This window comes from Manis javanica, chromosome 3 (assembly GCF_040802235.1).
Source record: "Manis javanica isolate MJ-LG chromosome 3, MJ_LKY, whole genome shotgun sequence".
In the NCBI taxonomy this organism is placed as follows: Eukaryota; Metazoa; Chordata; class Mammalia; order Pholidota; family Manidae; genus Manis; species Manis javanica.
The window spans coordinates 48,159,495-48,178,255 of NC_133158.1; the positions used below are offsets into that span (position 1 = coordinate 48,159,495).

Here is an 18,761-nt window from a genome sequence, read left to right on the forward strand (position 1 = left end):
GCACAGCACTCGTATGATCTGGGTGGAGAGGTGGACAGGCATGCTACCCCAAACCAACACATGGTAGTAATGGCTCAGTGTGTGGTGGAGATCCTAGGCAGTTCAGCTGAAAGTGTTTTGGGAGGGGATCAGAGGAGAAAGAGGAACCCCGAGTCATTGGCTTGGCTGTGGGCCCATCTTGCTGCAGAATGGATTTGATTTCCCTAAGATGCAATGATATTACTTGAATAGGTTAACTGTTTCTGGGGACAAAAATGATCGTTGTGCTTACTTAAGAGAAAACCAAGAAGGAGAGTTAGAGAAAATAGGTCCTGTGATTAGACTTTCACTGTGGACAGGGTTCATCCCCTGGTGTAAGTCCAGGTGTGGTCCAGGTGGGAGGGGTATGTATGAGCTCTAACTCTGTGCCAGACCGATGATTGCTTGTTTCATTTCATGATTCTATAACCCCTAAATCTGCAAAATGTTAAATTTACTGGTTCTGTTCCAGGTCAAAGTTAAGAAATGGTATATATAGTAAGCTGTTATATTTAAGCTCGAGAGAAAAAAGAGATTTTTTTTGTGATACCAAAATACATGTATAGACCAGCAGCTCAGATTCAAAGGTCCTAACATAGAAATTGATTTTACTGCAATGTCAGTTTACACAAACAAGTTAGGGGAAGGAAATTCACAGCCTTGTTGAGGGTGAAACTTGCAAGGTCAACGTCCCTTTCAAAAATCAGGGCCCAACCCTTGCTTCAGGGTCCATCACTTTCCTTTCTAATAAGTTTGCATATGTCTAATGAAAAATAATAATGAAAGTTGGACCCAATCCATGCTCACTTCCCCCAAATTATCTCAGATTCTGTCATGGATGTATATTTCTTACAAAGGCCCCCTCAGAATTTACACTTTGCTATGGTTTTTGCGTCAAACAGTTTGGTGTTAAAGAAACCACACCTATGCATTCTGTCCTTGGTTTCCTGTAGGTAATAATACACGAGGCTGGTAAAGTAGGCAGCAGGCCTGTTTCATGTAGCCTGCAAAGCTGAACGTCATTTCTATCTGGCTCATTCTATACTGTTTGCCGACCCCTGAGTTATCCTGTCCCTTTCGTTGGCCTAACCTTTAGGTCATTAGCTCCCTGAGCTGGTTGGCATGTAAACAATCAGCACAAACAGACATTTGTGAAGAACCATTTATTCATCTAAGATGTTCATTCATTATTATCATCTTCCCACTTTTTGACCCCTTTTATCACAGACGAAATTGCTAAAGTATTAACAGAATTGGTATCCCACTCACAGTAAGTGGGATCCATCAATCTTACTGTTTGTTGAGCTGGGATATTTTTGACAGTATTCAGGTCCTTTTGGTCAATCACAGCACACCACATAATTGCAGCCATGCAGGCAGCTCTACACCAGGTTCCCACTGTACAACATTCTTGTCCAAAACAAACTCTCCGTGAGGGCCTTCAACTTTTGATGGCAAAAGGGCCAAGTACACAGGGGTCTCTGCCCCTTCCTCTGGGCTTTTCAAGGCCTCCGGTCCCCCCATGTCGGTTCTGACCCATCCGGGACAGCAGGAATTCAGAAGTATCTTGTCCCCTGTCCTCTGATCACTCAGTTTCCAGGCCAGGATTCTGGACAGGACTGTGAGGCCGACCTTTGACACTGAATAGGGAACAAATTTCATAGAAGGCCAGCCCTCCTTCAAGTGCACTCCATTCTTTGTATCTTCCACGAACTTGTTCATGAGCCCCACCAGCTCCTCCTCTGTGATGGTGTCACTTGTAAACTTCTGCTGCAGTTCCGGGCTGCAAAATTTAAGAGCTACCAAGCTCAGTGTGCTAGAGAGATTCACCACTCTGCCTGAAATTCAACACATATGAGTAACTGGAAAGGCGGGCACAAGAATGATAAATACCAAATATGTCTGGGTGTTGTCCTTTGCGAGATCATTACTAGCTGCTGTGAGTATTAATGAGGACAGCCTGTGTGAGTAAAGGACATGATGCCATCTTGAAACCTGCCATAAGTGTCACTTTAAGATGTCAGGAAGTGTTCTCATGGGAGGGCAGTGCCCACAAGGTCCAGAAGAAAATGAAAATGTGTATAATGAACATGCTAAGGGTTGAAAGGAGGTGCTCTTTGCATTCATGAGAAGACAGCTTTGTTCCCCCTGAGGCAGCTTGGGTCCACCTGTGCACCTTACAGTCACAGGGTCCGTGCTCTGTGAACAGGTGTCTCCTGACCAAGAAAGAGCCGATGGGTTTAGTGATGGCGGTTCCAAGGTGAATGCACAGCACCTGGTTTGGAAGGAGGCTGCTCTGCTCCAGCCGGGGTAAAGAACACAGCTCAGTGGGCTGAGTGGCATGCTTTTCTGTCTAGTTTTATGAACTCGTGAGTTGTGACTAGGGGCCCGATAATATAGTCCTGGTGTGGGGCAGCGGAAACATGGACATTTAAAGGGATTCTTGAAAAAGGAATGGCCTGCTGCCCCATGCTGCCACATTATGAGGCTTGAGCACATTGTGCCAAATTACAGAGGCCTGTCACAAAAATGTATTATATGATTCTACTTACATGGGATGTCCAGACCAAGAATATCTTGAGACAGAATACATAATAGTGCCTCCTTAGGGAATGTGGGAAAAGATGGTGAATGGCTAAAGGGCCCAGGATTTCTTTTTAGCACATTGCAGTGCTGTAATCTTGAATGTGGTGATGTTTCCACAACTGAGCATGAATATTAAACATCAGTGAGTTGTGGAGTTAAGTGGGTGAAGTGCATGGTATGAGAATTATATTTCAAAAAGGTGTTAAAAGTGTAAAGCAATTACACATTTCTCACTAATAATTTTGGAAAATATACTAGCTATTCATAAAGATGAATTTATATTAACATTTATGTAAATTGGTCTGTAATTTTCATATTTAGAAAAATATGTAAAATATTATAACAGCGTCATGAGAGCACACCACCAAATAGAGACAAGGGAGCCTGGAAAGCTGTCTATCTGCTGTGCACACTCAGGGAAGGCTGTCATCAACAGAGAATGGGGATCCCCATCCCACTAAAGGAGTTGTGGGGCAAAAAAATTAAGTGAAAATGATAATTCATGGCAGTATGATTCACATTGAGTAATTTGTAGAGCCACTTAAAGTGAATGACATAAAGTTTTATTTACTGTCAAAAATCTACTAAGATGGATAACTTAGAACTGCATCCATATTTGTGTCTTCCCTTTCCCGTAGATCATGTAAATTGTAAGAATCAATTGAATCTATGTGTCAAATGTTGTAGAACCCACCACTTAGAGGTCCTACTAGGATATATGTCATTTTCTAAAATACTGCATAGCTACTCATAAAAAAATAATACATGTGTCTTGACTAAAAATTGCAAAATACTAGAGGGGATGTAGGAAAATAAAGCAGCAGGGAGTCAGCCAGAGCTGGTGACTGGAAGAGGAGAATGCAGCTGCAATCACACAGTCACACCAATTTCCCCCATGCCTTTAGTCTAGGCAGGAGATGGAGAAACTCTAGCAACTCTCTCTGGGCTGTTTATACTGTATGAAGTAGGGATGACCTCTTCTCTATTCGGTATCATCCATCCCAGGAGGTCTAAACCAGCTGTGAAAACACTTGTCTGTGGACACTGGGAAGCCTGAACTCAGAGGCCACAGGGATTTGTGGGTAAATTCCTGGGTGTGGGGCTGCATCCAGGTCTCTCTTCCCCCCAGTTTTTCACCCCACTGGTCATGCTCTGAAGGGGAACAGGGGAGCCTTCTGGGGGTGTCCCCGTACAACTGGGTGAGACTGTGGACCCTTGTGGTCTGACACCTCAGGCCAGGAAACACACACAGGAAGCTGGAAGCACTTGCTGGAGGTTACACAGCAGGAGTTGGATGCAGATATTTATTTCTCTGCAGTGTGCTCATGGCTGCCACAGGGCATTTCATGGACTCTCTACTGGCCTGAGCAGAGCCAATCATCCACCAAGTACTATGGGCCGTCCAGGCATTATTTTGCTACTGAGTGAGTGAGTGAGTGAGTGAGTGAGTGAGTGAGTGAGTGAGTGTGTGTGTGTGTGTGTGTGTGTGTGTGTGTGTGTGTGTGTGTGTGAAACAGTTGCCTTTTAATAGTCACTCTGATGGAGGAAAAAGCATGACACCAATTTAAAAAGAACTACTTCTCTGGTGGTGCTAATACGTGATGCGCGCCATCCATTTTATCAGATCAATAAAGTTACTTTAGGAAAGCCATGTTTTCCGTCGAAAGGGTAAGTAAATGGAAACACCCTGGTCCCAAATAAATTGAGGCCTTCCCCGGATTGACTGTCTCGCCTGGCTGGGTGAGGTTTCACTTGACAAATGAGACTCTTGGCATAAGAGATTTGAGGACCTTGGAATACTTGGAAGAGCAATCAGGTTGGAGACCAAATGTCCACGTCTGCATCGGGCTGTGTACGTGATCTTTAGACTCCTTTAGACCCCATGTCTTTTCCTGGACAGTATATAAAATGCCCAGCCTGCTGCATCAGGATATATCCACCCACCCATCCTTCTAAACCCCAAATTATCAGAAGGGGAAGAGAGCTTTAGCAATGTGATTTTCACACCAGCTTCCTCCTGGGAATTTTTCAGACCACAGGAAGTTGAGAAGCAGCCCTTCTCAAACCGAATTTGATTACAGTTTCCTCCAAGGATTACTTGGTAACTGTAGCCCTAAGAAGACCACTTATGTCCTCCTAGACGTCTTTAAGCTAATATCTGATGCACAAGAGTGTCAGGATTTCAATATAGGTATTATTCAGACATATTATCCCTTATGTTTTCAAAATAAATGCATAATATAATTCAAGGAGAATAGGACAAACTTCCTGACATTGTTCCTCAAATTCAGAATGATGGCGAGTTTATGTGAACAGGGAGGATATTGCTGGACTGTTTAAACTCTGTCAGGGGTACCTGGGCATTGCAGATTCTTTTATTTTATGAGGTGAGTTATTTCAGAGTACCTCTTGTTTAAAAAAAGAAATAATAAAAAGAAATCCACATGTATTATTCCTCAGTGATCGTCAAGGTCACCAATCTCTACCTCTTCCTCTTTTGTCAACAAAACCCAAATGGAACGGTCCTCTTCTGGAAAGTTTCTACTGACCTCAGAGATTCTGTGGAAACCCTTCAAGGACTTTGCACCCTTTTATCTGGTGTGTGGGGGAGGGGCATTATTTGCTTTTGGTTTCCCAGCTGGGATTTCTCCCAGACTCTTTCGTGAAAGTGAGCTAATAAAGTCATGATTCCATAAACCCCTGAAATGATGGCCGAACTCCCCTATTTGAAGTTTACAAAACCTTGCTCTAATGCCCAGAGTACTGAATGAATTTCCATTTCCACTATCTCCCGCTTTAGAGAGGCACTGTTGATCCTTTCATTTAAGGCTGATTTGGCAGGTCAGGAGTGCCATCTGTCCATCTGGGACCAGGACAGTGCCTGCAACAACTCCCACAGGTCAGTTAATAAAACACAAAGAATCGGCCAGAGCTCATTAGTATGCATTTTAACAGGAATACAGATAGGATGTGTGGTTGTGGCGTAAGGAATGCCATCCTGCTCCCAGGTGCTGGGGTAAATGACAGAGTCAGGGTACCATTCAAAAGAGCTGCACTTTGAGGCCTGACTGAGCCAAATCATGAAGATACAGTGGAACTTTCCAGGAGGACAGTACAGGGAACTGGGCAGAACTCAGAATAGACTGTACACGCATTTTGTCAATTCCAAGCCAGAGCTTTAATCTTTCTCAACGTATCTGCGCATCTTATTTGGTGTATTGAAGGGGGTGGGGGTGTTTCCCCATCCCATCCCACACCTTGGGGTAAGTGGTGCAGGACGTCATCTCCAAAGTAACATGATAGTCTATTTTGCTCAGTCTATTAGTCCTGGTGAAAGAGAAGTAACACCGGCCGGGACAAAGGCAGGTCAGATGAGAGAGAGACCTACAAGCCATGCTGAGGGCCTGGACTTTGCTCCTAAAGCACTTTATGGAGGGAGTAAGCATGCAGAGTACAGAGATGCTCAGGAAGGAACAGCATCAATAAGGGGTTCCTTTATTGGGGTTCCAATTCCTCAAATGACATCCGAGCATCTGTTGTGGAGCTGGGGGAGGAGGCCTGGGGCGAAACTCAGCTGGCTAATTCTGGGATCTGGTTAACGATAGTAGGAGGTGGTTATGGTGAGCTCTAGCATCCGAGGGGGCGGATTAAGTCAGAGTCCAAAAGGTTTGGGGAAGGGTGAGTGTACTTCAAAATGTATTATGTAAGGAGGATTCTAGGGGAGGGGTGGACGTCAGGACAATATTGACTGACAGTGACATATAATTGAGTGTCACGAGCTCTGGATGTGTTCTAGGCAGCTGACAGGTTTTTGGAAGGCCTAATAAATTGGGGTGGAATAGGCTCTGTTTGCTGGAAAAAGATCATACTAGAGACAGGTGGGGAGGGCAGAGGGCAGGAAGCCATGCTCAGGGACCTGCAGGCGTGAGGGGCGGGGAGCAAGTGAAGGGCCTGTCGGGACAGCTGGACTGAAGAGTTGAAGAAGAGGAAGAGGCGGTTGTGCCACAGAGAGAAGCACCGAAGGCCACTGACCAGTGTGTAGTCCTGGGAGAGGGGTCCCTGGCCCTGAGAAGACACACCCCGGGGGCCAGTGTAGCAGAGCAAGGAGAGGGGGCAGGGCTGGGAACAAGGTCAGGGGCAGCAGAGCCTGATTCTGCCAGGGATACTCCGTGGAGCTGCTCACCGGACTCACCTTGGGGTCTCACTAGAGGCAGCAGCTCCCTGCAGACATCTTGGGTTCCAAAAAAGTTAGTTTTCATTGTCATTTGTGCTTGAAAATGTAATCTTGTGGGATCATCTGTTGTTATAGGAGTAAGAGAACAGAGTTACTAAATAGTAGCCATGTGGGATAATTCTGCAGAAACTTAGACTATTTTCCTGCCTGTGAAATGTGGTCAATTGTACATGAGGTATGAATTCTCATAACAGTATTGTGTCAAGTTCAATTTCCTGGCTCTTTTAAAGCTACGAAGTGTGTTAGTTGGCACCATTAAAGAAGGCAATGTGAAGTGTGCAGAATGGGATCTGTGTGTGTTATTCTTTTCAATGTCTTGTTTATTTTAAAGTAAGTTAAAAATTTACCAAACTGCTCCCCAGTCCCATTAACAGAAACTACAGATACGTGGGGGAGGCCCTAAGAGTCTGCTTTATGATAATACAAAGATCCTTTGCCTAAAAGCCTTGTATATCTTGGACGATTCGGGTGCCCCTAACGCCCAAAGTGTGACGTCTTTCCCCAGGGAGCCCATCTGGATCCCGCAGGAGGTACAGGCCCCACAGTGGCTCAGGAGAATCTCCAGCCCACCCTGGCTGGACACCCTCACAGAGAGGTCCCTTCCCAGCACCCACCCCTTCCTTACCATTGAAGGTGATGCCCGCATTGTTGATCAGCACGTCGAGGCCCCCGTACTCCTTGAGCAGGAAGTCCCGTAGGGCCCGGATGCTCTGCGGGTTGCAGATGTCCAGCAGGTGGAATCGCGGGCCCAGACCCTCCGCCTGCAGCTGCTGCACGGCCGCATGTCCCTGTGCTGTGTCCCGCGCCGTTAGCACCACTTCCCCCGAGAACTGCTGGCACAGGCTGCGTGCAATGGCCAAGCCAATGCCCCTGTTGGCACCAGTGACCAGCGCCACTCGGCTGTAGGATGACATGGCTGGGCTGTGTGCAGGTGGTGGTGTTGAAGGCAGATGGGCCTGCTAGCCAAGGACGTGGAGGCTGCAGAAGCCTGGCACAGTCCAGAGAACCTGCTCTATAAGGGCTTCTGGGAACCAGCGCTGTGATTCCTAGAGAGAGAAGCCCCGCCTGTGTCCCTCCCTCCAGGAGGAGCCAAGTATCCCAGAAGGATTCGTCCTGCCCCCTCCCTTGGTCGGCCTCTCCAGGTGAGGCTCCCTGGGCCCAGCAGGACACAGCACTCACGTGATCCCACTTCAGAGCCAGTAACACATTCTGGGTGAAGAGGTGCGCTTCCCCAAAGCAGCACAGGTTGGCGAGGGCTCAGTAGGAGGGTGAGAGTCAGGGCAGGGGAGGGACCCTGCTTTGGGAGGACCCTTGGGGAGCAGGAGCAGAGTGATGGCTGGGTCGGGCCCATCCCCCTGCAGAGTGGGTTTGCTTGCTCTTCCCCAAGACGCAATGAGGTGACTTGGGCCCGGGAAGCAGTTCTGAGGACAGTGAGCCCCCGGCTTCCTTAGGAAGAGAGAAACTCAGGAGACAGAATTAGGGACACTGGGTCCTGTGATGGGACGTGCGCTGTGGGCGGGGCTGGAACCCCATTGTTAGCAGAGGTGCCCCCAGGTGGCAGGGAATGTGTATCAACTCTGCTTGTGTACTAAGCGGTTGGTTGGCATGTGTCATTTCATGGTTGCATCATCCCTAGGTTTGGTGAATGTGCAGCCTTTCTGTTTTTTTGCAGGCTCAACTTAATAAGTGTTATGTGTAGTTAGGTGGTATTTTTAATGAATTAAGGGGAATAAACCATTTTTGTGGTTTGAGAATATGTTTGCAAGCTAGCAGTTGAGATGATCAGGTATTGATCTAGACAAAAATGTTCTTCCCATGGCAATTCAGAAAAATAAATTCAGGAAAAGCGACTTCACAGACCTGTGCAGGTGGCACTGGTAAAGTAACCTCTCCTTTACAATAAGGCCTTGCCCTTATTTTTGGGGGACCATCACTTTTCATTCCCATAAGCCTGACATTCACTAGTGAAGAGTGAAAATAATCCTGAGAGCAGAGGCAATCTTTTAGTCTCTTTTTGGGTGCTTCTGTGAAGGAGGGCAGTGGGGTGCCCTCTCTGAGGCCCAGAGGGGCTGGACTTGGTGGGGGGCAGGGAGCAGCTCCCTGTCACTGCCCTGCTGTGTTAGGGCCATGCCCAGGCTCTCACATTATCACACACTTTCCCTTCCCATGTGCTTCCTATGTTTGCATCTGTGTCCCTGCATTTAATCTTCACTGCACTCCTACGACCATCCTGCCCATTTTCCTGTGTCCTTTTTTGTTGAAATATAGCTTGATAATCGACATGGGCTTAAAAAATACAACATAGTCATTCAACTATAATCCATGTTATTACATACTCACCCAACTAGTGTAGTTACTATCTGACAACATAGAAAGATGTTACAGAGTTAGTGACTGTATTCCCTGTGCTATATTGTCTTTCATTCCCATGACTAACCTAGATATGATTTGGATTTTGTGCCTCTTTATCCCCTTCATCCATTTCACCCACTTATCTCAGTCTTTCCCCCATGGTAACCACCTTTGACTTCCTAGTGTCTTCAAGTCTTTTTCTGTTTTTTTTCCATTTCTTTCATTTTATTCATCTTTTCCCATGTATGTAAAATCATAGGTTATTTTTATTTCTCAGCTGGCTGATATAACTTAGCTCAATACCATCCAGGTCCATCCATGTAGTTGCAAATGGCAAGAATTCCTTCTTTTTATTGCTGAGTAATATTCCATTGTGTCTATGCACCACTTCTTCTTTATCCATTACCTGCTGATGGACACCTTGGTTCCTTCCATAACTAGGCTACTGTGAATAATACAGCATGAAATATAGGGGTGCATATATATTTTCAAGTCAGGGAGTTAGATTTTTTTGGTATATTCCTAGAACTGTAATTGCAAGGTGTTTGGTGTTTGTAATTGTAGTTTTTGGATGAACCTCTGAACTGCTTTCCATAGAGCTGGATCCATTTACACTCCCACCAATGTGTAGGAATGTTCCCTTTTCTCCACATTCTTGCCAACGCTCGTTATTTCTTGTCTTTTGGATAGCGCCATTGTGACTCGTGTGAGATGACATCTCACTGTTGTTTTGATTTCTATTTGCCTGGTGATTAGTGATACAGACTATATATATATATATTTTTTTACTGTTCACTTTTCATCGTATACAAGGAGTGTGCACTGTGTCCTTTACACTTTTTGGACATTAACACAAGCTGATGTTTTTCTTACCCAAGGGACAGTAAGTACCTCCTCCTTGTAAAAGCATAAAGCCTGACAGACAATATTTGAAGTGCCCTTTGCCCATAGCCTCCAGTCCCACCCATGCCTGCTTCTTCCTCAACAAGCATCCACCTTGACAAACACTTTTAAACTGCATAAAATTAGGACCTTTTGTTAAAGGCCATTTGGTAGTAAGGTGAACACACACAGGGCCTTGTCACATCTCTGGATTGAGAACAGATCTGTGACTTCAAAGGTCTCTTCAGCACAACTCCGGCACTCTTGTCGGGGGATGGCAGCAAAGGTGTAGAGGCAGGCAAACCGTCAGTCACAGCATTTAGAAGATGCTCAGACCCCACGGACGTAGGTCTGGGTGAGTTAATAAGAGACAAGGTTGTGGAGCAGGGATTCACCTCTGTTTTTCTTGGAGTGGATCCTAGGGTCATTTTAAGACTTGGGAGTACTTTGGCAGCTAAGTTTTTCTTTCCTTTTGAATTTTGGGGCTTTGTGTCATGAGCAGGGAGTTTTGGTGGTGGAAAGCTCCATGAGATTCTGCTTCTACAAACTTAACGCAAAGTTGTGAAAAAGAACTCTGATATGTAGGTTGCTGACTTGGCCCCAGGAGTGTGTTGGGGACACACCCAGCAATCTGACAGGCAATGCTGCTGTACTCTTCACTGAATAACTGTTTCATTTCTTCCCTTTCCATACCCAGATTGGTTCCCGTGAAGCATAACACTTCATGTCGTTCGTGTTTTGGTGTTTGAAAATATCTCAGGAAGAGGTTTCTCATGAGGATTTTGTCTACTTTCCCTTCTGAATGAATAAGTAGATCGTCAGGTTCCTTTGTACGTTGTCCAGCACTTCTTGCTAGACCTCATTGTGTTTCTTCATCTCTTCGACTTGCTTGTCTGTGAGCTTCATTCAAAAGTCCTTGTAATGACCTCAGTTTTCCTTCGAGACAGTCTGCCTTTCCCATTCACTTGGCCAGTACCACCTTCGAGTCGGCTAGGGCTTGAGCATACTGCTTTCCTTGTTCTTGTGAGGCGGCAAGCTGTGACATGGTTTCCTCTTTCTGCTTGGTGACAGCATCCAACTGGTCCTTCAATGACTCTACCTGCAAAGCAGCTTTCTGGCTGGCGTTTTCCATCGCCCTAGCCGACGACAGTAACTTTTCTTCCAATGCTGTCACTTTTTTTTTTTTTTGAGAGGGCACCTCGCATATTTATTGATCAAATGGTTGTTAACAACAATAAAATTCTGTATAGGGGACTTAATGCACAATCATTAATCAACCCCAAGCCTAACTCTCAACAGTCTCCGATCTTCTGAAGTATAAGGAACAAGTTCTTACATGGTGAACAAATTCTTACATAGTGAACAAGTTCTTACATGGTGAACAGTGCAAGGGCAGTCATATCACAGAAACTTTTGGTTTTTATCACGCATCATGAACTATAAACAATCAAGTCAGATATGATTATTCATTTGATTTTTATACTTGATTTATATGTGAATCCCACATTTTGCCCTTATTATTATTATTTTTAAATAAAATGCTGAAGTTGTAGGTAGATGCAAGATAAAGATAGAAAGCATAATTTAGTGCTGTAAGAAGGCAAGTGTAGATGATCAGGTCTGTGCCTATAAGTTAAGTATTAATCCAAGCAAGACAAGGGCAACAAAACATCCATGGATGCAGATTTCTCTCAAGACAGGGGTGGTGAGGTTCTAAGCCCCACCTCTGTTGATCCCCAATTTCTCTCCTGATGGCCCCCCTGCGACTGTGCCTGTTTTAGGTTGTTCCTCCCTTGAGGAATCTTACCCGTCTCTGGCTAACCAGCCATCTTCTGGGGCCATACAGGGAAATGTAAAGTTGGTAAGTGAGAGAGAAGCAATATTTGAAAAGGTTAGCTTTTTACTTCTTTGCAGATTTATGCCCTGTGGCTTCTATGCTCAGCACTTGTCTTGAGGTATCTTTACCACTTGGAAGAATTATGATACTCAGTAATTTTCAATATGAGGCACGAATTCTACTAAAAGGCTGTAATTAGGAAGGAAGAAGAAAAGCTATAGAAGTAGCAGACGGAAGAGAACATGAGAAGATTATTTCTTTGACATAACTTCTTGTGGAGTAACATAAGCATGTATAGGTTTTAACAAACTACTAATTAAATTGCATACACACATTAACAGAATAGGAATATGGATACATAGTAAAAGCAGACCTACAATTACCAGCCATATCCAGTGAAACCAAGAAAATCAGTTAGGCACCGTAGGCATTTGTGAAAACTTATCAATGATATGATGGATATTGTCTAACTGAATTTGAATAGTTTGAGAAAAATCAGACAAATTAAAACAACACATTCCTGGGAACTGTTCACATCCCATATGTTCTTTTAACAATAGATAGTCTAGAGTAGTACGATTTTGAAGCACTGCCAACTCGCACTTCTCCTAATTCTTGGTTGAGTTCTGACAATATAGAACCAGTCAAATTTGTTGTTTTACTGTATGCACAGGCCAGCTTAGATATCTCCTTCTGCAATCCAACAGCAAGTCCAGGAACTGGCGGGATGAATGCAGCTACAACTGCAACGCTGCCAGGATCTTTGTTGAAGTTTTTTTTAAATTTTTTTTTATTTTTTAATTTCTAAGAGACTGTTTTTTTTTTTTTTTTTGAGAGGGCATCTCTCATATTTATTGATCAAATGGTTGTTAACAACAATAAAATTCAGTATAGGGGGGTCAACACTCAATGTACAATCATTAATCCATCTCAAGCCTAATTCTCATCAGTCTCCAATCTTCTGAAGCATAACGAACAAGTTCTTACATGGTGAACGAATTCTTACATAGTGAATAAATTCTTACATGGTGAACAGTACAAGGGCATTCATCACAGAGACTTTCGGTTTTGATCACGCAATATGACCTATAAACAATCAGGTCAAATATGAATATTCGTTTGATTTTTGTACTTGATTTATATGTTGGTCCCACATTTCTCCTATTATTATTATTATTTTTATTTTTAATAAAATGCTGAAGTGGTAGGTAGATGCAAGATAAAGGTAGAAAACATAGTTTAGTGCTGTAAGAAGGCAAATGTAGATGATCAGAAGATCAGGTGTGTGCCTATGGACTAAGTATTAATCCAGGCTAGACAAGGGCAGCAAAACATCCACGGATGCAGAAGATTTCTCTCAAAGCAGGGGGGGGTGAGGTTCTGAGCCTCACCTCTGTTGATCCCCAAATTCTCACCTGATGGCCCCCGTGCGACTGTGCCTGTCTTAGGTTGTTCCTCCCTTGAGGAATCTTACCCGTCTCTGGCTAACCAGTCATCTTCCGGGGCCATACAGGGAAATGTAAAGTTGGTAAGTGAGAGAGAAGCCATATTGTTTGCAAAGGTTAGCTTTTTACTTCTTTGCAGATTTATGCCCTGTGGCTTCTATGCCCAGCACTTGTCTCGAGGTATCTTTACCACCTGGAGGAATTATGATACTCGGTAAATTCGATATGAATTCTATTTAAGGGTTGTAATTAGGAAGGAAGAAGAAAAGCTATAGATGTAGCATATGAAGGAAACATGGGAGGATTGATTATTTCTTTGACATATCTTCTTGTATAGTACCTTAAGTATGTATAGGTTTTAAACTACTAACTAATTTGCACACACATATTAACATAATAGGAATATGGTGACATAAACAAAGCAAATCTATAATTACCATCCATCTCCAGTGAAGCCAAGAAAACCATTTAGGCACCCTAGGCATTTGTGAAAATTTATCTATGATATGATGGATATTGTCCAACTGTACTTGAACCATCAGACAAATTAAAGCAGCCCATTTCTGGGATCTGTTCACATCCCATATGTTCTTTTAACCATAGATAGTCTATAGTCATGAGATTTTGGAGTGCTACACCTTGCACCCCTCCCAACTCCTGGTTGAGTTCCAACAGTACAGATCCGGTCAAATTCGTTGTCTCACTGTATGCACATGCCAGCCTAGACATCTCCCTCCTCATTCCTATGGCAAGTCCAGGAGACGGTGGGCTGGATGCAGCCACAACCGCAGCATCGTCCGGATCCCTGTGGAGGCTTTTTGATGATCATCCCCGGCACAAGTCCTCCAGAGAGTGCTGATGCCGGAAGCTCCTCCTAATATCGTATCTTAGTTCATTTTCTGGGTATCCAAGCTAGGCCTTGATCTTCTGCGTAGAAACAAACAGACCCTTTGCCCACACTTTGATATGCCCTCTATACCACTGTGCAGAACTCATTGGAGGTCAGCACACAGTAACCGCTTTTTTTTTTTTTTTTTAATTAAGAGAAAGGAATATTATCAGAAAAGAGTACCTCCATAGCTGATCATCTGACACCCTTTAAGTGATCAACATTAAGGATATTTAAAGCATGCGTTGATCTTTGATTTACCAATAGTTTTATCCTGTTAAGGAGTAATCCCCCTTTTCTTTCTTTCTTTTTTTTTTTTTTAATTTTTAATCTACACTTACATGAAGAATACTATGTTTACTATGCTCTCCCCTATATCAGGTCCTCCCTAACAACCACATTATGGTTACTGTCCATCAGCTTAGCAAAATGTTGTAGAGTCACTACTTGTCCTGTCTGTGTTGTGCAGCCCACCCTCCCCTTTCTCCCTCCCCCCATGCATGCTAATCTTAATACCCCCCTTTTTCTCCCCCCCCCTTATTCAAGAAGAGGTCACTCATGTTTATGTCTAAGAGGTTTTTGCCTATGTTTTTTTCCAAGACTTTAATGGTTTCATGACTTACATTCAGGTCTTTGATCCATTTTGAGTTTACCTTTGTATATAGGGTGAGACAATGGTCCTGTTTCATTCTCCTACATGTAGCTGTCCAGTTTTGCCAGCACCATCTGTTGAAGAGACTGTCATTTTGCCATTGTATGTCCATGGCTCCTTTATCAAATATTAATTGACCATATATGTTTGGGTTAATTTCTGGAGTCTCTAATCTGTTCCACTGGTCTGTGGCTCTGTTCTTGTGCCAGTACCAAATTGTCTTGATTACTATGGCTTTGTAGTAGAGCTTGAAGTTGGGGAGTGAGATCCCCCCTACTTTATTCTTCTTTTTCAGGATTGCTTTGGCTATTTGGGGTCTTTGGTGTTTCCATATGAATTTTTGAATTATTTGTTCCAATTCATTGAAGAATGTTGCTGGTAATTTGAGAGGGATTGCATCAAATCTGTATATTGCTTTGGGCAGGATGGCCATTTTGACGATATTAATTCTTCCTAGCCATGAGCATGGGATGAGTTTCCATTTATTAGTGTCCCCTTTAATTTCTCTTAAGAGTGACTTGTAGTTTTCAGAGTATAAGTCTTTCACTTCTTTGGTTAGGTTTATTCCTAGGTATTTTATTCTTTTTGATGCAATGTTGAATGAAATTGTTTTCCTGATTTCTCTTTCTATTGATTCGTTGTTAGTGTATAGGAAAGCTACAGATTTCTGTGTGTTAATTTTGTATCCTGCAACTTTGCTGTATTCCGATATCAGTTCTAGTAGTTTTGGAGTGGAGTCTTTAGGGTTTTTTATGTACAGTATCATATCATCTGCAAATAGTGACAGTTTAACTTCTTCTTTACCAATCTGGATTCCTTGTATTTCTTTGTTTTGTCTGATTGCTGTGGCTAGGACCTCCAGTACTATGTTAAATAACAGTGGGGAGAGTGGGCATCCCTGTCTGGTTCCCGATCTCAGTGGAAATTCTTTCAGCTTCTCGCTGTTCAGAATAATGCTGGCTGTGGGTTTATCATATATGGCCTTTATTATGTTGAGGTACTTGCCCTCTATTCCCATTTTGCTGAGAGTTTTTATCATGAATGGATGTTGAATTTTGTCAAATGCTTTTTCAGCATCTATGGAGATGATCATGTGGTTTTTGTCTTTCTTTTTGTTGATGTGGTGGATGATGTTGATGGATTTTCGAATGTTGTACCATCCTTGCATCCCTGGGATGAACCCCACTTGGTCATGGTGTATGATCCTTTTGATATACTGTTGAATTCTGTTTGCTAATATTTTATTGAGTATTTTTGCATCTACATTCATCAGGGATATTGGTCTGTAGTTTTCTTTTTTGTTGGGGTCTTTGCCTGGTTTTGGTATTAGGGTGATGTTGGCCTCATAGAATGAGTTTGGGAGTATTCCCTCTTCTTCTATTTTGTGGAACACTTTAAGGAGAATGGGTATTATGTCTTCTCTGTGTGTCTGATAAAATTCCGAGGTAAATCCGTCCGGCCCCGGGGTTTTGTTCTTGGGTAGTTTTTTGATTACTGTTTCAATTTCTATGCTTGTAATTGGTTTGTTTAACTTTTGTGTTTCTTCCTTGGTCAGTCTTGGGAGGTTGTATTTTTCTAGGAAGTTGTCCATTTCTTCTAGGTTTTCCAGCTTGTTGGCATATAGGTTTTCATAGTAGTCTTTAATAATTCTTTGTATTTCTGTGGAGTCTGTCGTGATTTTTCCATTCTCATTTCTGATTATGTTGATTTGTGTTGACTCTCTTTTTCTCTTAATAAGTTGGGCTAGAGGCTTATCTATTTTGTTTATTTTCTCAAAGAACCAGCTCTTGGTTTTGTTGATTTTTGCTATTGTTTTATTCTTCTCAATTTTGTTTATTTCTTCTCTGATCTTTATTATGTCCCTCCTTCTGCTGACTTTAGGCCTCCTTTGTTCTTCTTTTTCCAGTTTTAGTAATTGTGATGTTAGACTATTCATTTGGGATTGTTCTTCCTTCTTCAAGTGTGCCTGGATTGCTATATACTTTCCTCTTAAGACTGCTTTGGCTGCATCCCACAGAAGTTTTGGCTTAGTGTTGTTGTTGTCATTTGTTTCTATATATTCCTTGATCTCTATTTTGATTTGTTCATTGATCCATTGATTATTTAGTAGCATGTTGTTAAGCCTCCATGTGTTTGTGAGCCTTTTTGTTTTCTTTGTAGAATTTATTTCTACTTTCATACCTTTGTGGTCTGAAAAATTGGTTGGTAGAATTTCAATATTTTGGAATTTACTGAGGCTCTTTTTGTGAGCTAGTATGTGGTCTATTCTGGAGAATGTTCCATGTGCACTTGAGAAGAATGTATATCCTGTTGCTTTTGGATGTAGAGTTCTATAGATGTCTATTAGGTCCATCTGTTCTAGTGTGTTGTTCAGTGCCTGTGTGTCTTTACTTATTTTCTGCCCGGTGGATCTATCCTTTGGGGTGAGTGGTGTGTTGAAGTCTCTTACAATGAATGCATTGCAGTCTATTTCCCTCTTTAGTTCTGTTAGTATTTGCTTCACATATGCTGGTGCTCCTGTATTGGGTGCATATATATTTAGAATGGTTATATCCTCTTGTTGGACTGAGCCCTTTATCATTATGTAGTGGCCTTCTTTATCTCTTGTTACTTTCTTTGTTTTGAAGTCTATTTTGTCTGATATTAGTACTGCAACCCCTGCTTTCTTCTCACTGTTGTTTGCCTGAAATATGTTTTTCCATCCCTTGATTTTTAGTCTATGCTTATCTTTGGGTTTAAGGTGAGTTTCTTGTAAGCAGCATATAGATGGGTCTTGCTTTTTTATCCATTCTATTACTCTATGTCTTTTGATTGGTGCATTAAGTCCATTTACATTTAGGGTGACTATTGAGAGATATGTACTTATTGCCATTGCAGGCTTTAGATTCGTGGTTACCAAAGGTTCAAGGTTAGCTTCTTTAGTATCTTACTGCCTAACTTAGCTCGCTTATTGAGCTGTTATATACACTGTCTGGAGATTCTTTTCTTCTCTCCCTTCTTATTCCTCCTCCTCCATTCTTCATATGTTGTGTGTTTTGTTCTATGCTCTTTTTAGGGGTGCTCCCATCTAGAGCAGTCCCTGTAGGATGCCCTGTAGAGATGGCTTGTGGGAAGCAAATTCCCTCAGCTTTTGCTTGTCTGGGAATTGTTTAATCCCACCATCATATTTAAATGATAGTCGTGCTGGATACAGTATCCTTGGTTCAAGGCCCTTCTGTTTCATTGCATTAAGTATATCATGCCATTCTTTTCTGGCCTGTAGGGTTTCTGTCGAGAAATCTGATGTTAGCCTGATTGGTTTTCCTTTATAGGTGACCTTTTTCTCTCTAGCTGCCTTTAAAACTCTTTCCTTGTCCTTGATCCTTGCCATTTTAATTACTATGTGTCTTGGTGTTGTCCTCCTTGGATCCTTTCTGTTTGGGTTTCTGTGTAATTCCATGGTCTGTTTGATTATTTCCTCCCCCAGTTTGGGGAAGTTTGCAGCAATTATTTCTTCAAAGACACTTTCTATCCCTTTTCCTCTTTCTTCTTCTTCTGGTACCCCTATAATACGAATATTATTCCTTTTGTATTGGTCACATATTTCTCTTAGTGTTGTTTCATTCCTGGAGATCCTTTTATCTCTCTCTATGTCAGCTTCTATACGTTCCTGTTCTCTGGCTTCTATTCCTTCAATGGCCTCTTGCATCTTATCCATTCTGCTTATAAATCCTTCCAGGGATTGTTTCACTTCTGTGATCTCTTTCCTGACATCTGTGATCTCCTTCCGGACTTCATCCCACTGGTCTTGCATTTTTCTCAGCATCTCATCCCACTGGTCTTGCATTTTTCTCTGCATCTCATCCCATTGCTCTTGCATTTTTCTC

The 18,761-nt window shown here is 42.7% G+C and overlaps 1 protein-coding gene across 2 annotated transcripts; it reads right to left on the reverse strand.

Moving 5' to 3' along the window:
* Window positions 1-1,152: 1,152 nt before the first annotated feature.
* LOC108405882 (carbonyl reductase [NADPH] 1-like) lies at window positions 1,153-7,877 on the reverse strand. Of its 2 annotated transcripts, XM_037014661.2 has the most exons (3): window positions 7,464-7,875; window positions 6,797-6,901; window positions 1,155-1,856 (listed from the first exon to the last, which is right to left on the reverse strand). In XM_037014661.2, exons 1-3 carry the CDS (start codon window positions 7,750-7,752, stop codon window positions 1,363-1,365), a joined length of 888 nt encoding a protein of 295 aa, XP_036870556.2. In that variant the 5' UTR covers window positions 7,753-7,875; the 3' UTR covers window positions 1,155-1,362. The 2 variants fall into 2 exon arrangements, with proteins under 2 accessions (XP_036870557.2, XP_036870556.2); XM_037014662.2 differs by lacking the exon at window positions 6,797-6,901 and having other exon boundaries at window positions 1,153-1,856; window positions 7,464-7,877.
* Window positions 7,878-18,761: the final 10,884 nt, after the last annotated feature.